Genomic DNA, 14,970 nt, shown 5'->3' on the forward strand with positions numbered 1-14,970 from the left:
CCAAGCCACTAAAACCATGTTTGCACCAATTAGTACAGTTCAGTTCTCCATGGTACAGTTCATAGCAGGTAACCTACTATAAATTATACTGATGAACTGATTGTTGATTAATCATGTTTTAAAGCAAATGAGCAGAAGCAAAGTGGGAGTACTCTATGTACATAGCAACAGGCAAAACTTTGGAAGGATGGTAAACTGAACAAACTTTAGTGCCCTCCTTTGAAAACAGGATTACAAAAGGTGTCCTCAGTGGATCAGAAGAATTCTTGCAGCGCCTAAGGTAACAACTTGGCTGCATGAGAAGACCCTGAACATGACAAATGGCTCTTGTTGAGATTTCATGCAGGTTATCCTGTGCCAGCGAGAACTCAGTGTCTATTTAATGGATAAATCCCCACACTGTGCCAGAAATGAGTGCAATGTGACCATGGATTGTCACTGATAAGTCTAGATACATAGGTATACACAATTCAATTGCGGTGAGTAGCTGTGGTGGGGAGTTGCACAAAGTATGGAGGAGAAGATCTGGAGCATCTGGTCAAGACAAGTAACGACTGACAATCAATAGTCATGTGAACTGACTCGTTTCTGGTGAGGTGATGAGAAACGGTTACTGAGTCACGCTTCCTCAAACAGGAACTACAGAGTTACGGCTCAAAGGTTGAACAAGTTGGAAACTGACCGAAAGTTGCAGACAAGCTGACAGGTGTGTGTCATCAATCAAGATGTCAGCATATCGAGCGAGACCGCAGCCTTAGTATTAACATGTTCTTTTCTATGGCTTTTTGTGGTTTTGTGTTTTCGAAACGAATGACCAGCCTCAACAATGCATTTTAAAGAATAAGCAACTCGTAAGAAGAGAAGTATAACAGCCTTCCATTCTAGCCGCATGCTACTCTGTAAACAAATTTAGCGCATCTCAGTATCTGGCTCGCGGACATCATGGCTAGTGACATGCTTCTGTCGGTACGTCAAATTTGTTAACCAGTTTGACACGAATGTGAATATCAACACACACACACACAAAAAAACTTGCTTCGTGCAAATTCAACTTCAAACGGCATCTAAGTAAAACATTAACTTTTAGACTTCAGATGGAGGCAAAGCGATAACAAATCCCATTGGTGTTTATAGCGCAGGATTCACACTGTTGAAACTATCACTGTTGCACTTGTCTGCATCGTTCATTTCCTAAAAAGAAGACAAACTATTGATTTTGCACTTTCCTAAAAAGAAAACCTTTTGTCAAATATTCATTTTCTTGTATACATTATTTTTGAGCGGCACGGTGGACGATTGGTTAGAGCGTCTGCCTCACAGTTCTGAGGTCCGGGGTTCAATCCCCGACCCCACCTGTGTGGAGTTTGCATGTTCTGCCCGTGCATGTGTGGGTTTTTTCCGGGCACTCCGGTTTCCTCCCACATCCCAAAAACATGCATGGTAGGTTAATTGAAGACTCTAAATTGCCCGTAGGTGTGAATGTGAGTGCGAATGGTTGTTTTTTATATGTGCCCTGCAATTGGCTGGCAACCAGTTCAGGGTGTACCCCGCCTCCTGCCCGATGATAGCTGGGATAGGCTCCAGCACTCCTGCGACCCTTGTGAGGTTAAGCGGCTCAGAAAATGGATGGATGGATAAATTATTTTAGTTTATTTGTGAGTATTTTGTTGGTTGGAGAAGCAAGCAGGTTGAAGTTTTAATGTTTCTCATTCTCATTCATCTCTGTCAAAATTACGAGTGTTTGAACAGTGCTTCTATGTATTATTACTGTTTAAGTTGTATGATAGTTAAGAATGGTAAAATGTAGGGGTGCAGCTATAGGGTATTTTTAGAATTGAGCATTCTACCAGTTATCCCAACCGATTAATTGAGCAATCGGATAAAAAGTGATTTTGCATTATTCTTCTTCTTTTCCTTTCGGCTTGTCCCGTTAGGGGTCGCCACAGCGCGTCATCCTTTCCCATGAGAGCCTATCTCCTGCATCCTCCTCTCGAACACCAACTGCCATCATGTCTTCCCTCACGACATCCATCAACCTTCTCTTTGGTCTTCCTCTAGCTCTCTTGCCTGGCAGCTCCATCGTCATCATCCTTCTACCAATATACTCACTCTCTCTCCTCTGGACGTGTCCGAACCATTGAAGTCTGCTCTCTCTAACTTTGTCTCCAAAACATCGAACCTTGGCTGTCCCTCCGATGAGCTCATTTCTAATTTTATCCAACCTGGTCACTCCGAGAGCGAACCTCAACATCTTCATTTCCGCCACCTCCAGCTCTGCTTCCTGTTTTCTCTTCAGTGCCACTGTCTCTAATCCATACATCATGGCTGGCCTCACCACTGTTTTATAAACTTTGCCCTTCATCCTAGCAGAGACTCTTCTGTCACATAACACACCAGACACCTTCCTCCACCCGTTCCAACCTGCTTGGACCCGTTTCTTCACTTCCTGACCACACTCACCATTGCTCTGGACGGTTGACCCCAAGTATTTAAAGTCCTCTACTACCCCTTGCCATCGCTTCTCCCTGTAGCCTCATTCTTCCCCCACCACCCCTCTCATTCATGCACATATATTCTGTTTTACTTCGGCTAATCTTCATTCCTCTTCTTTCCAGTGCATGCCTCCATCTTTCTAACTGTTCCTCCAGCTGCTCCCTGCTTTCACTGCAGATCACAATGTCATCTGCAAACATCATGGTCCACGGGGATTCCAGTCTAACCTCATCTGTCAGCCTATCCATCACCACTGCAAACAGGAAGGGGCTCAGGGCTGATCCTTGATGCAGTCCCACCACCACCTTCAATTCGTCTGCCACACCTACAGCACACCTCACCGCTGTTCTGCTGCCCTCGTACATGTCCTGTATTATTCTAACATACTTCTCTGCCACTCCAGACTTCCGCATGCAGTACCACAGTTCCTCTCTGGGTACTCTGTCGTAGGCTTTCTCTAGATCTACAAAGACACAATGTAGCTCCTTCTGACCTTCTCTGTACTTTTCCATCAACATCCTCAAGGCAAATAATGCATCTGTGGTACTCTTTCTAGACATGAAACCATACTGTTGCTCGCAAGTACTCACTTCTGTCCTGAGTCTAGCCTCCACTACTCTTTCCCTTAACTTCATTGTGTGGCTCATCAACTTTATTCCTCTATAGTTGCCACAGCTCTGCACATCACCTTTGTTCTTAAAAATGGGCACCAGTACACTTTTCCTCCATTCCTCAGGCATCTTCTCACGCACTAGAATTCTATTGAACAAGCTGGTCAAAAACTCCACAGCCACCTCTCCTAGATGCTTCCATACCTCCACAGGAATGTCATCAGGACCAACTGCCTTTCCATTTTTCATTCTCTTTAATGCCTTTCTAACTTCCCCCTTACTAATCATTGCCACTTCCTGGTCCACCACACTTGCCTCTTCTACTCTCCCTTCTCTATCATTTTCCTCATTCATCAACTCCTCGAAGTATTCTTTCCATCTACCTAGCACACTGCTGGCACCAGTCAACATATTTCCATCTCTATCCTTAATCACCCTAACCTGCTGCACATCCTTCCCATCTCTATCCCTCTGTCTGGCCAGCCTGTATAGATCCTTTTCTCCTTCTTTAGTGTCCAACCTGCCATACATGTCATCATATGCCTCTTGTTTTGCCTTTGCCACCTCTACCTTTGCCCTGTGTCGCATCTCAATGTATTCCTTTCGCCTCTCCTCGGTCCTCTCAGTGTCCCACTTCTTCTTAGCCAACCGTTTTCCTTGTATGATTTCCTGTACTGTGAGGTTCCACCACCAAGTCTCCTTCTCTCCTTTCCTGCCAGAAGATACACCAAGTACTCTCCTGCCTGCTTCTCTGATCACCTTGGCTGCAGTGGTCCAGTCTTCTGGAAGCTCTTCCCGTCCACCGAGAGCCTGTATCACCTCTTCCCGAAAAGCTGCACAACACTCGTCCTGTCTCAGCTTCCACCACATGGTTCTCTTCTCTGCCTTTGTCTTCCTAATTTTCCTCCCCACCACCAGAGTCATCTTACACACCACCATCCTATGCTGTCTAGCCACACTCTCCCCTACCACTACCTTACAGTTGGTAACCTCCTTCAGATTACATCGTCTGCACAAGATGTAATCCACCTGTGTGCTTCTACCTCCGCTCTTGTAGGTCACCCTATGTTCGTGCCTCTTCTGGAAAAAAAGTGTTCACTACAGCCATTTGCATCCTTGTTGCAAAGTCTACCACCATCTGTCCCTCCAAGTTCCTTTCCTGGATGCCGTACTTACCCATCACTTCTTCATCACCCCTATTACCTTCACCAACATGTCCATTACAATCTGCACCAATTACGACTCTCTCTCTGTCTGGGATGCTCAGAACTACATCATCTAGCTCCTTCCAGAATTTCTCTTTCACCTCTAGGTCACATCCTACCTGTGGGGCATAGCCACTAATCACATTACACATAACACCCTCAATTTCAAATTTCAGCCTCATCACTCGATCTGATACTCTTTTCACCTCCAAGACATTCTTAGCCAACTCTTCTTTTAAAATAACCCCAACTCCATTTCTCTTCCCATCTACACCATGGTAAAATAATTTAAACCCTGCCCCTAAACTTCTAGCCTTACTGCCTTTCCACCTGGTCTCCTGGACACACAATACATCAACCTTTCTCCTAATCATCATGTCAACCAACTCCCGAGATTTTCCTGTCATAGTGCCAACATTCAAAGTCCCCACATTCAGTTCTAGGCTCTGTGTTTTCCTCTTCTCTTTCTGCCGAAGAACCCACTTTCCACCTCTTCTTCTTCTTCTTTGACTTCGACTTCGACCCACAGTAGCTGAATTTCCAACAGCGCCCTGCAGGTTGACGGCGCCGGTGGCGGACGTTGTTAACCCGGGCCACGACCGATCCGGTATGGAATTCTTTGGATGAACGCTCATATTTGTTTGGCAAGGTTTTAAGCCGGATGCCCTTCCTGACGCAACCCTCTGCATTTATCCGGGCTTGGGACCGGCCTACAGTTTGCACTGACTTGTGCCCCCCATAGGGCTGCATTGATTTTGCATTATTAAACACACTAACATTCATGTGAGGTGCAGATATTGTTTTTGTCCACGTGGGTTCACCATCCTCACATTCTACTGCAGTATATGTGATTGACTGTGTTTGCCTTTAAAAGGCAGAGCCTGGCTTGGTAAGTGATGTGGGCGCCAGCGAACGAGAGTGTAAAATTGGCTGTCTGTTAACTGGCTGACCCGTTAGCTTGTTTGCTTGTCTAGCTTCCCGATTGCTGCGTCTATCTTGCGGGGGCGTTATAATGCGTTCTAACGAGACTTTACACCGATTTTATCGTGCTGATCGGTATCGGCCAATATTTAGCATTTTATGCTGATTGGCTTTAATGTCATAATTCGCCGATCCGATCAATGACGTCAATGATCGGCTCCGCAAAAGACATTTACTTCGCGTCGCCGCGTGCACAGTATATTTTAATCCAAAAGCTAGTTTATTTTTTAGCCTTGTCGCGTGTCTTTTGACGTAGTACTGTATTGATTGATATCTGATCAATCAAGTAATTTAAAAAAAACAAAAAACAACAAAAAAAAAAAACATGTCAGCGGTGTGAAACAGACAACACGTCTGAGACAGACAACACGTAATGCCCGGCCGGATCAGACTACAAGACAAATTTGCTCTTTCACGATTGGACTGTCAGACTACTGCAATAAAATCTTGTATTCCGATACCACCGCATCCCGTTTTTTACGATCACTGGGCTTTATCTGGTCAACGACCGGATACACTCGTTACCGTGGCGACGACAACAAGAGTGGACTGTATTATAAGGACAAAATGGGGAAAAACGTCTATTGGTGGTCACCAGTGCTCAAGATAGGAGAGGACGTTCGATTAAGGCTTGCTGGAGGTATGTTCACGTACCTTTAATACGATACGGCTCACAAGCAGGCAATAAAATGTTATGTAGCCTAGCAAGCTAGTAGTAGCATGAACGGTTGGACGTAAACATGCCGCCGTTCTGTCGAATCATGCTCTAAAGTTTCGGTGTGGTTGAAGTAATTTAATTAAAAATAAAGTAATTTAATTACAGTAAGTTAGGACCCATTATTTTCGTCATGTAATGTTGGTTTGACCTGATTAGAATACACGATTTGACGAGACCAGTGATTTCCAACCTTTATAGAGCCAAGGAACATATCTTACAATTGAAAAATCTCACGGCACACCAACAAACAAAAATGTCACAACAAGGGGATACATTAATTACTGTATTTACTTCCTGCCATTTAATAAAAGACCATTCATTTGTTCTGTCTATCACTATGCCTCACTGGCATAAATAGAGGAACAAAGATACATTATTTATTGTAAATATAAATTTTTGAGGAATTAAGTACACAAGTATATATACAGTAAATGAGCAGGTCATTTAAATAGACACATTCCTCCATCTTGTGATCGGATCGGTGATAGGTTATCGTTTTTTTAAACTCGCTGATCGGTGATCGGCCCCAAAAATCCTGATCGTGTAAGGCCTAGTTCTAACTAGCGATAGTAATATTACATTTGCTACCTAATTTACCTTGTGTTACGGATCGTAGACGTAAATTCTCTGTCTTGTATGGATTCTGTCCTTCTGATCTTGCTGCCATCAGGACAACTTATTTCTCCACAGAGTGGTGCATAACATTGTGTAACATTAGTCCATGTGGAAAAATGTTGCTGCCAAAATGTTAAATAAAACATCGCTTTTACAGTTAGTAAAGGTTTGATGATTAATTTCCTTTATTTCCTATGGGAAATCCATACGGTTCAGTGGCCAACCAGCAACCCCAAATGGATTATGTTCAAAGGTTAAGATTGCACTCTCGATTTATTACGAGGATTTTTGAGCTGTGCATTGGGCTTGTTGATGTTAAATTCTCAGGCAACAGAAAGGCTTTGGTTCACTTCCCAATGCTTTGATAGCATATTGGGTAATTTGAATGAAAATTAAGTCAATGTGGAGAGAAATTAAAGCAGATGAAGGTGGTGGAGCATCCCTCTCGTTCCCTGCCTGCAGGCGTGGAGAAAATAAATTTTAGTTTCATCCAAAAGCCATAATGTGGTACGCAGTTTATGTTCTTAAAAAAAAAAAAATCAATAAATAAAAAAAGGGGGTCTGTGGGGATGAAAGTAGAGTTTTTGCTCTGGGACAAGCAGTAATAAAGCAGCCTCTTGCCTACATGAATAAACACACAGTGTACTGTATCTCCAATATTTGCTGCATTTCTGCAGCACTCCAAACCACACATTAGGTCACAGTCTTTAAAAAAGAACTGCAACAAGCTCTAGGGGGAAAAAAAACAGTATATGACCACTTTTGGTCAAAAGCTGTCAGCAGTCAGAATTTAGACTCTTCAGATTGAATTATCCCTAAAATAGCAGCTATCATCTGTGCCTTGGCTTGCCTACATTAGGAATGTTGTCATTCAACATCAACCAAACCGTAGTCAAACTGAGTCCGGATAAAAGTACAAAATGCCATCCATGTTTGTGACTTCAACACTGCAATGTTGTATTGCTCGATAAGGTCATGTTCGGACAGAATAGTGCCAGTCACATGACATGGTGACAAGAAACCAGCATGTCTATGCAGTAATCACTCAACTCTGAGTATTTTTCCTCAGTTGTCACAGTCAGCATCTTACACTGAGCTTGCTGTAACACAGGCATACTCATGTATTGGCATCCATTTGCTCTGCTGCCAAAAGGCAACCATGCGAACAGCAGATGACTGATAAGCTAGGTGTGGGCGATATATATCACCTTCGATATATTCGTGAATGTCCCTCAAGGGTCAGTTCTTGGACCCCTCCTGTTCAGCCTGTATATGCTACCCTTGGGTCAAATTCTTCAGAACCTTTATGTTGACTATGATAGCTATGCAGATAACATAGTTATATCTAGCGGTGTCTCCAGATGACTACAGTTCAATTGAGGTGTTGTGTCACTGTCTAAAACAGATAAATAACTGCATGAGCCAAAACGTTCTTCAATTAAACCACAACAAAACTGAGATAATTGTTTTTGGCAGTAAGGAAAAGAGGATTGCTGTAAGTAAACACCTGGAGTCATTCTCTTTAAAAACCAAAGACCCTTTCCGAAATCTTGATGTACTGGTAGATTCCGACCTGAAAACAGCCTTCGTGAAGGCTTGCATGTGCCAAGCAGACCAGAAGAAGCTCATCCATGCTTTTATCTTAAGTAGACTTGACTATTGTAATGGTCTTCTGACTGGACTCACCCAAAAGAGCATTAAACAGCTGCAGTTCATTCAGAATGCTGCAGCTCGAGTTCTGACCAGAACAAAGAGGTCAGAACATATTACTCCAATTCTAAAGTCTCAACACTGGCTCCCAGTCGGCTTAAAATAGATTTTAAAGTTCTGCTACTGGTCTATAAATCACCAAATAGTTGAGGTCCTGAATACATGAAAAAAATGCTTCTGTAATATAAACCCAGTCGGGCTCTGAGAGCTATAGACTGATTTGGAAAATCATATACATTATATCAATATTAGTTTTATTAGTTTTGTATAAACGTCTATCCATCCATCCAGCCATCCATCCATTTTCTGTCCTGCTCATCCTCACTAGGGTCGTGGGCGTGCTGGAGCCTGTCCCAGCTATCTTCGGGTGAGAGGCGGGGTACACCCTGAACCGGTCGCCAGCCAATCGCAGGGCACATACAAACAAACAACCATTCGTACTCACATTCACCCCTAAGGGCAATTTAGAGTCTTCAATTAACCTACAATGCATGTTTTTTTGGGATGCGGGAGGAAACCAGACTACCCGGAGAAAACCCACGCAGGCACGGGAAGAACATGCAAACTCCACACAGGCGGCGCCAGGATTTTAACTGGGAGGCAGATGTGTTTTTCTCTTCTTTTCTCATCCTCTGCATGCACCCATTCCCATAAAGATAGGTTTGAGTGCAGCTGGACAAAGCTAATTGTGTGAGAATGCTGCAGGAATGAGAGGAGTGTATTTCTTTTTCCTGTCTCTCTCACTTCTGTATAACGAAAGTGATTGTTTGATTGCACTTTAGTAAGGGGTAACAACTCGTGACGACTTGTACCTTTTCCTCTCTTTGCCAAGATTTATTTCTTACTTGTAATAAAAACCCAAAAAGACAAGATTGCTTCATTACTTATTCTGTCAGAAAAAGATTTGCCAAAACAAGACTCAGGTCAAATAGCGACACAGAGTCCAAAGCAAACATAGTGCAGCAGCATTTAGCTGTTATGCTGCAAACAAATGAAATGAGTTGCCAAAGGAAGTGACGTCAGCCCCAACTGTGAATGTTTTTAAGTCCAGGTTAAAAACTCTTTTTTTTCCCCTAAGGCTTTTTAGAGCATTTCCACTTTTAAAATAATTTTTCTTGCACTGTACGTTGTTTTTAATTGTATTTTTATTTTTCTGTTTTAAATGTTTATAAGATGTTTTTTTTTGCTTTGTTTTGAAATGCCCTTTATCATGTAAAGCACATTGAGTTACCTTGTGTATGAAATGTGCTATTTAAATAAATTTGCTTTGCTTTGCTTAAAGTAACCCTCGCCGCCTCATTATCAGGTGTACGTAAAACTTTGGGATTCCTCAACCACGACTACCGTTAAAGAACAGATAAATCTGCACAACACACTCAGAAAACCCTTGCCGAGTCATTTAGCAAACACGAACCATATGACAAAGCAAGTAAACGTTGGCAAGACAAAGAACGCCATCAACTACATTTCTTTCTGCAGTGTTCTAGCCAAATTTGTATGCCAGTATGTGCTGCAGTGATAAACGACAATCTACCAGTTGGTTTAAAATATGTTATTAGGTTTACATTTAGATGTCATCTTAATCATTTATGTTTTGTTATGTGACAAAATCTTAACTAAAATACTACTGCGCAAACCTGATTTCGCATGTTCTCCTGGATACAGCCTGGACATAACTTGAAGTTATTAATTTTTAAATATTGCCATACATTATATTGCCATACAATATTGTTGTGCAATGTTGTGCAGTAAATGTATGAAGCACTTGTTCTGGAATGCTGTGTCTATCAATAAATGTCCTGGGAAGTAGAGATTTACACTCCTTTTTTTTTTTTGTATATCGTCAAATTATTATCGAGAGAACCAAAAAAAAGACAAAGTGACAATTTCTAATGGCCAATGACTGACTGGGGCCCTTGAATGTAGTATTTTCAATTTGCGGGTTTCAATTTAATGGAATGATGTAACTTTTTTTTTTTGTAACAAGTGACAAGAAAGAAGTGGTGGAAGGCAATCACCGGGTCGATTATTCATTATTATTTTCAGTGTAAATTTTATTGTTAGATATCAATCTCGGAGGTAATATTTTTGTTAATGTATTTGTTTAATTATAGATGTTTAAAATAAATTACTAAAATGTATTAAGGGTTGTGTTTAAATGGCCACTTACTCCAAGTTTTGAATAGTGTCAGGGCTGCAGCTATCAAATATTTTTAGAATCGATTATTCCGTCAATTAATCAAATAATCGGATACAAATTTATTTTGCTTTAAAGTTTATTGCAAAACCATTTTATTCCAGATTACTGTTTATTAACGGATTATTTTTGCATATTTGGTATTGTTTAATGATTAAACAAAACCGTATCACAATTGAGCAATATAAAAAAAGAGGCAGTGATGTACTCACTGACGTTTTAGTAGTGGGAGCGACTTCTTGGGAACTGATGTGATGTGAAGGCCTACTTGTTTGACGTACAACTCTGAAGCTGCTTCAGTTTCAACGACACGTCGATTACAGGTTATTCATCCTACGGTGGCAAATAAACCATTATTTTTGTAATAGATGAAAATAACTATTATTTTCTCCATAAATTGATATGATTTAGTTACTGGTTTGCTCCATAACATGTCAGAAAATGGGCAAAAGTGTTGATCCGTGTTTTCCATAGTAAAAGCAGATGTTTGCAAATGTCTTATTTGGATTAAACACAACGAAATCAGTCTGCTTTCATGGAGGAATAAGAAATCAAAGGCTGAAATCAGAGCATTTGAACTATTTTAAGTTAAACAATGGCTCTAAATCACAGGTGTCAAACTCAAGGCCTGGGGGCTAGGTCTGGCCCGCTAAATCATTTTATTTGGCCCACGAAAGCAACTCATGTACGGTATGTAAACTTTCATAATTCTTGCTAAAATCTCTACCAAAATTTTTACAAAACATTGAGATTTTGCAAGCATTTTTTGTTGCCAAAACCCTTTAACAGTAACTTGAACAACTGCTGAACAAACTATTATTCTTGACTTCTGATTACCAAATTAGTTATCAATCAATTTTTTTGTGTATATATATAATAGTATGATGAGGCAATGAAACATTTATATGGTTTCACAGACATAACGGGCTTTTGAGGGAAACTATAACTACATGGCCCGTGACAATAATGAATGCTCTTAATGATAAACATTTCATCAAACTCGTTGTCGATTAATCGATTCATTGTTTCACCTCCATTGTCACTGTCACTTGCTTTTTCTTTTTATTGAAGGGGTAAAAATAAATTTAAATCAGGAATCTTTTTTTGGGGGGGGGGGGTGTATTTGCTTTTGTTTTTACGTGCTGCACATGTAAAAACAACGCAAATGGCCCCTTATTGTAAGACTACCAATTGAACAGGTGTTGTATGGGGGGGTCATTCCGAGTGACCGTTGTCTCTCTAATACAAAACAAAAGACATTACGGGACTCACCTCTCCGCCGTGTCCGTCAAAAATCCCAAATATGGACGGGTGGGTCTTGTTGATAACGTCTGCGAGCACGTCGTAGCGGTCCTCCATGTGGTCTCGCCGCCCTTGGATGGAGTACACGGCGACGTTGTGGCTCTTCAACTCCCACGTCTTGGCGAACTCGGCGTCCAGGACGTCCAAGCCGCCGAAGCGCTCGTTCTGCATCATTTCGGCCACCTTCCCCTTGACCATCTTGACGGCGTCGCGGCTGGACTTCACGATGGTCTTCACTTCGTCCGTGTGGAAGAAGTAACTCCATAGTGCCAAGCTGATGCACAGCAGGAAAAGGGTCTCCGGTCGGAGCAGAAAATAACGCATTATACGACCTAATAGGGACAGCAGGGTCATCGTATCCTCTATCATTTATTGTGGCTTACACGCTGGGGGGAATCGCCGGCAGGTTGTGCGCACTTACGCCGGGCCGACTTCACTCCATGGGTGGGGTGTGCGGTGAGGTCCCGTCGCAGCGAAACAGTCTCATTTAACCCAGTGGCAGGACACTCGAATAACGATGACACTTCGGGTTCGTTTTTTTAAAATTCCACTACAGATCCGTAGTGAAAGAGAACAGCCACGCTCAGTCAACTGACCATTTGGAGGTGCAGTTAGTCAGTCCACCACGCCGGACTTCGACGAAGACAGCTTACTGACCGAGGGACGCGCTACGGGGGCGTCTGTCCTCTTGGCGAGCCCAGCCCAGTGACTATTCCCCGGACAACACCGTCGCTCAAAATAGCCGCTCGTGATGCGTCCTCGCATTCCCAGCTGCTACACTGGCTGCGACCGAACACTGCTGCTGACCGATTACATGGCCCGTGATGCCTTCACGGACACCAAGTTATCCAACTTCTCGCATAACCACTGGGTAAACATTCATTCATTCATCTTCTGTTTGCTTCTCCTCACTAGGGTCGCGGGCGTGCTGGAGCCAATCCCAGCCATCCTCGGTCGAGAGACGTGGTACACCCTGAACTAGTCGCCAGCCAATCACAGAGCACATATCAACAAACAACCATTTCCACTCACATTCACACCTATGGGCAATTTAGACTTTTCAATTAACCTACCATGCATGGTTCTGGGATGTGGGAGGAAACCGGAGTACCCGGAGTACCCGGAGAAAAACCACACAGGCACGGGGAGATCATGCAAATTCCACACAGGCGAGGCCAGATTTGAACCTGGGTCCTCAGACCTGTGAGGTAGATGTGCCAACCAGTCGTCTACCGTGCCGCCACTGGGTAAACAAAACAGCCTAAATAGTTACATGGAAATAAGCGGTCATTTCATCACCGCTTCAGTTGCATTTAAGAACCTAATTTATAATGATAAATACCGAGTGATGATGAATATCTTACCTGGAAGGCAAAAGGAAAAATTCCATAAGCCATTGCAGTATTACAAGTAAAAGTTACACGAAAAAAAAAAAAAGCATTATAACACATAATGATCGTCCCATACTTAACCAAGTATATGGAAATCTGAGGATCAACATGCAAAAATTATATATAACCTATATTTAATTTAAAGAAAATAACTTAGAAAATAATCATTAGGGGTCTTAAAGTTGTCATAGAGAGCCCTGTAACCCATTATTTATAAAATATAAGATATTTGAAATTCCATGGTTTATTTAGATCAGTGACCCTAGTGAGGATAAGCGGTACAGGAAATGGATGAATGGATTCTCAACGTGCGGTACGAGTACCACTAGTGGTGCGCCAGCTCCCTTTAGTGATATGCGAAAGAATCACTGAATAAAATGTTGAAACAGGAAAACTTGGCAAAATGACTTTTTCCCATTCATTGTGCGTGTGCCGAGGGAGCGTCAATGCATTTTGCAGAAGGTGTCTGACGCTTAGTGTCGCATCATCAGATAGAAAAATTTTCTACTCTGAAGAGTTTACGCGGTGACATCAAAAATCTCCTCCAATGGAAGCGGGGTTGCATTGTAATTTTTTAGTGCGATTTTGGTGGACCTGTACTGTAAAGAGCAAGGGGGAAATGGAGAAAGGCATAATAATTGCGGCGTTCCAATATCCCGAACTTTAGGCCAATAGAAAAATAATAAACCGAGACGTCTCTACAGAGGGCTTTCAAACTCCCTTTCAAAACTCCCTGCTCAGCCTGAAATACGCCTTTAAGCACTCTTCCTGGAACGTAGCGTAATGTAACACACACTATCTTTACAAAATATCCAGTACAGTATATGTGTTAAGTACAATCCAGTTGTATTTAACTTAGAAGTGAAATACATTTGTATTAAATGATTTAGAAAACATTTTTTTCAAACATTTATTTAGGTAGAAGTTTCATTTCAATTTATTTGTAATACATTTAAATTTAATCAATCAATATTTACTTAGTTTTTGATTTTCTTTGATTAAAACACTGTGAATAATGTTACAGTGCCTAACAAAAACATCAAACACTTTTTTGGAATAAAACCTGTGTCTTGTTTTTGATGAGCACCTGGACCTATTGGTGACTATATTTGATTCTTTGTCATTATGGTGGAATTGGAGAGTCAAGTATTTTTTTTAGCTGTTTTTAAAATATTGCAAACAATGTACATGGCTGATAAATATATCTTACCAATAAATATTTTTTTTAAATGTTTTTTCAAAAAGTGTAAGCAACTGCAGTTTGAAAGGAAGAGAAGCCTTTACAATACCAATATTTAGAATTACAGTTATAGCAATGAGTATATGTAATAGTGAAAGGTGTATGTAAAATTATGGGTCTGCTGTACTTCAAGGAAGAAACAAAAGACTCAAGGTCAATTAATATATAGAAAAATCTCATTAAATTATTATGAAGTATAGTGGTCCGTGACAGCGGTTAAAAATCCTTTAGAAGACTTAAATAAACGCGTTTAAATAGAGTGAATAAAAGGAAAATTTAAATGTGCAATGTAAACATTATCCTGTAAAAAGGGGCAGAAAATTAGACATTTTATTCTTCTCTCTGCTCCTTTTCATTAAAATATTTTATTTTCATGTAAATGTCAATTTTTTTTAAATTAAACAAATAAAACAACTAATAAAAGAAAAAGGAAAATGGATGGATGGATGGATGACTATTAATACAGTACAAGATATGACACCATGTCCTACAATGAAAATAATTAAC

At 41.3% G+C, this 14,970-nt stretch overlaps 1 protein-coding gene across 6 annotated transcripts in view; it reads right to left on the minus strand.

The window, feature by feature from the left end:
• ppm1lb (protein phosphatase, Mg2+/Mn2+ dependent, 1Lb) overlaps positions 1–14,970 on the minus strand; it is a 71,281-nt gene that overhangs the window by 55,962 nt on the left and 349 nt on the right. Inside the window, exons 1-2 of one of the 6 annotated variants that reach the window (XM_061782967.1) lie at positions 12,216–14,075; positions 11,803–12,106 (exon numbers count right to left, since the gene is read on the minus strand). The exons of 2 other annotated variants lie outside the window; for them this stretch is intronic. In XM_061782967.1, coding sequence (XP_061638951.1) covers positions 11,803–12,030 — 228 coding nt within the window. In that variant the 5' untranslated portion in view covers positions 12,031–12,106; positions 12,216–14,075. Of the gene's footprint in view, positions 1–11,802; positions 14,089–14,970 lie in introns of those variants that run through there. 3 more of the 6 variants (XM_061782964.1, XM_061782966.1, XM_061782963.1) reach the window with 3 other exon arrangements.

The sequence above is a fragment of the Phyllopteryx taeniolatus genome, chromosome 8 (genome assembly GCF_024500385.1).
Source record: "Phyllopteryx taeniolatus isolate TA_2022b chromosome 8, UOR_Ptae_1.2, whole genome shotgun sequence".
Taxonomy (NCBI): Eukaryota; Metazoa; Chordata; class Actinopteri; order Syngnathiformes; family Syngnathidae; genus Phyllopteryx; species Phyllopteryx taeniolatus.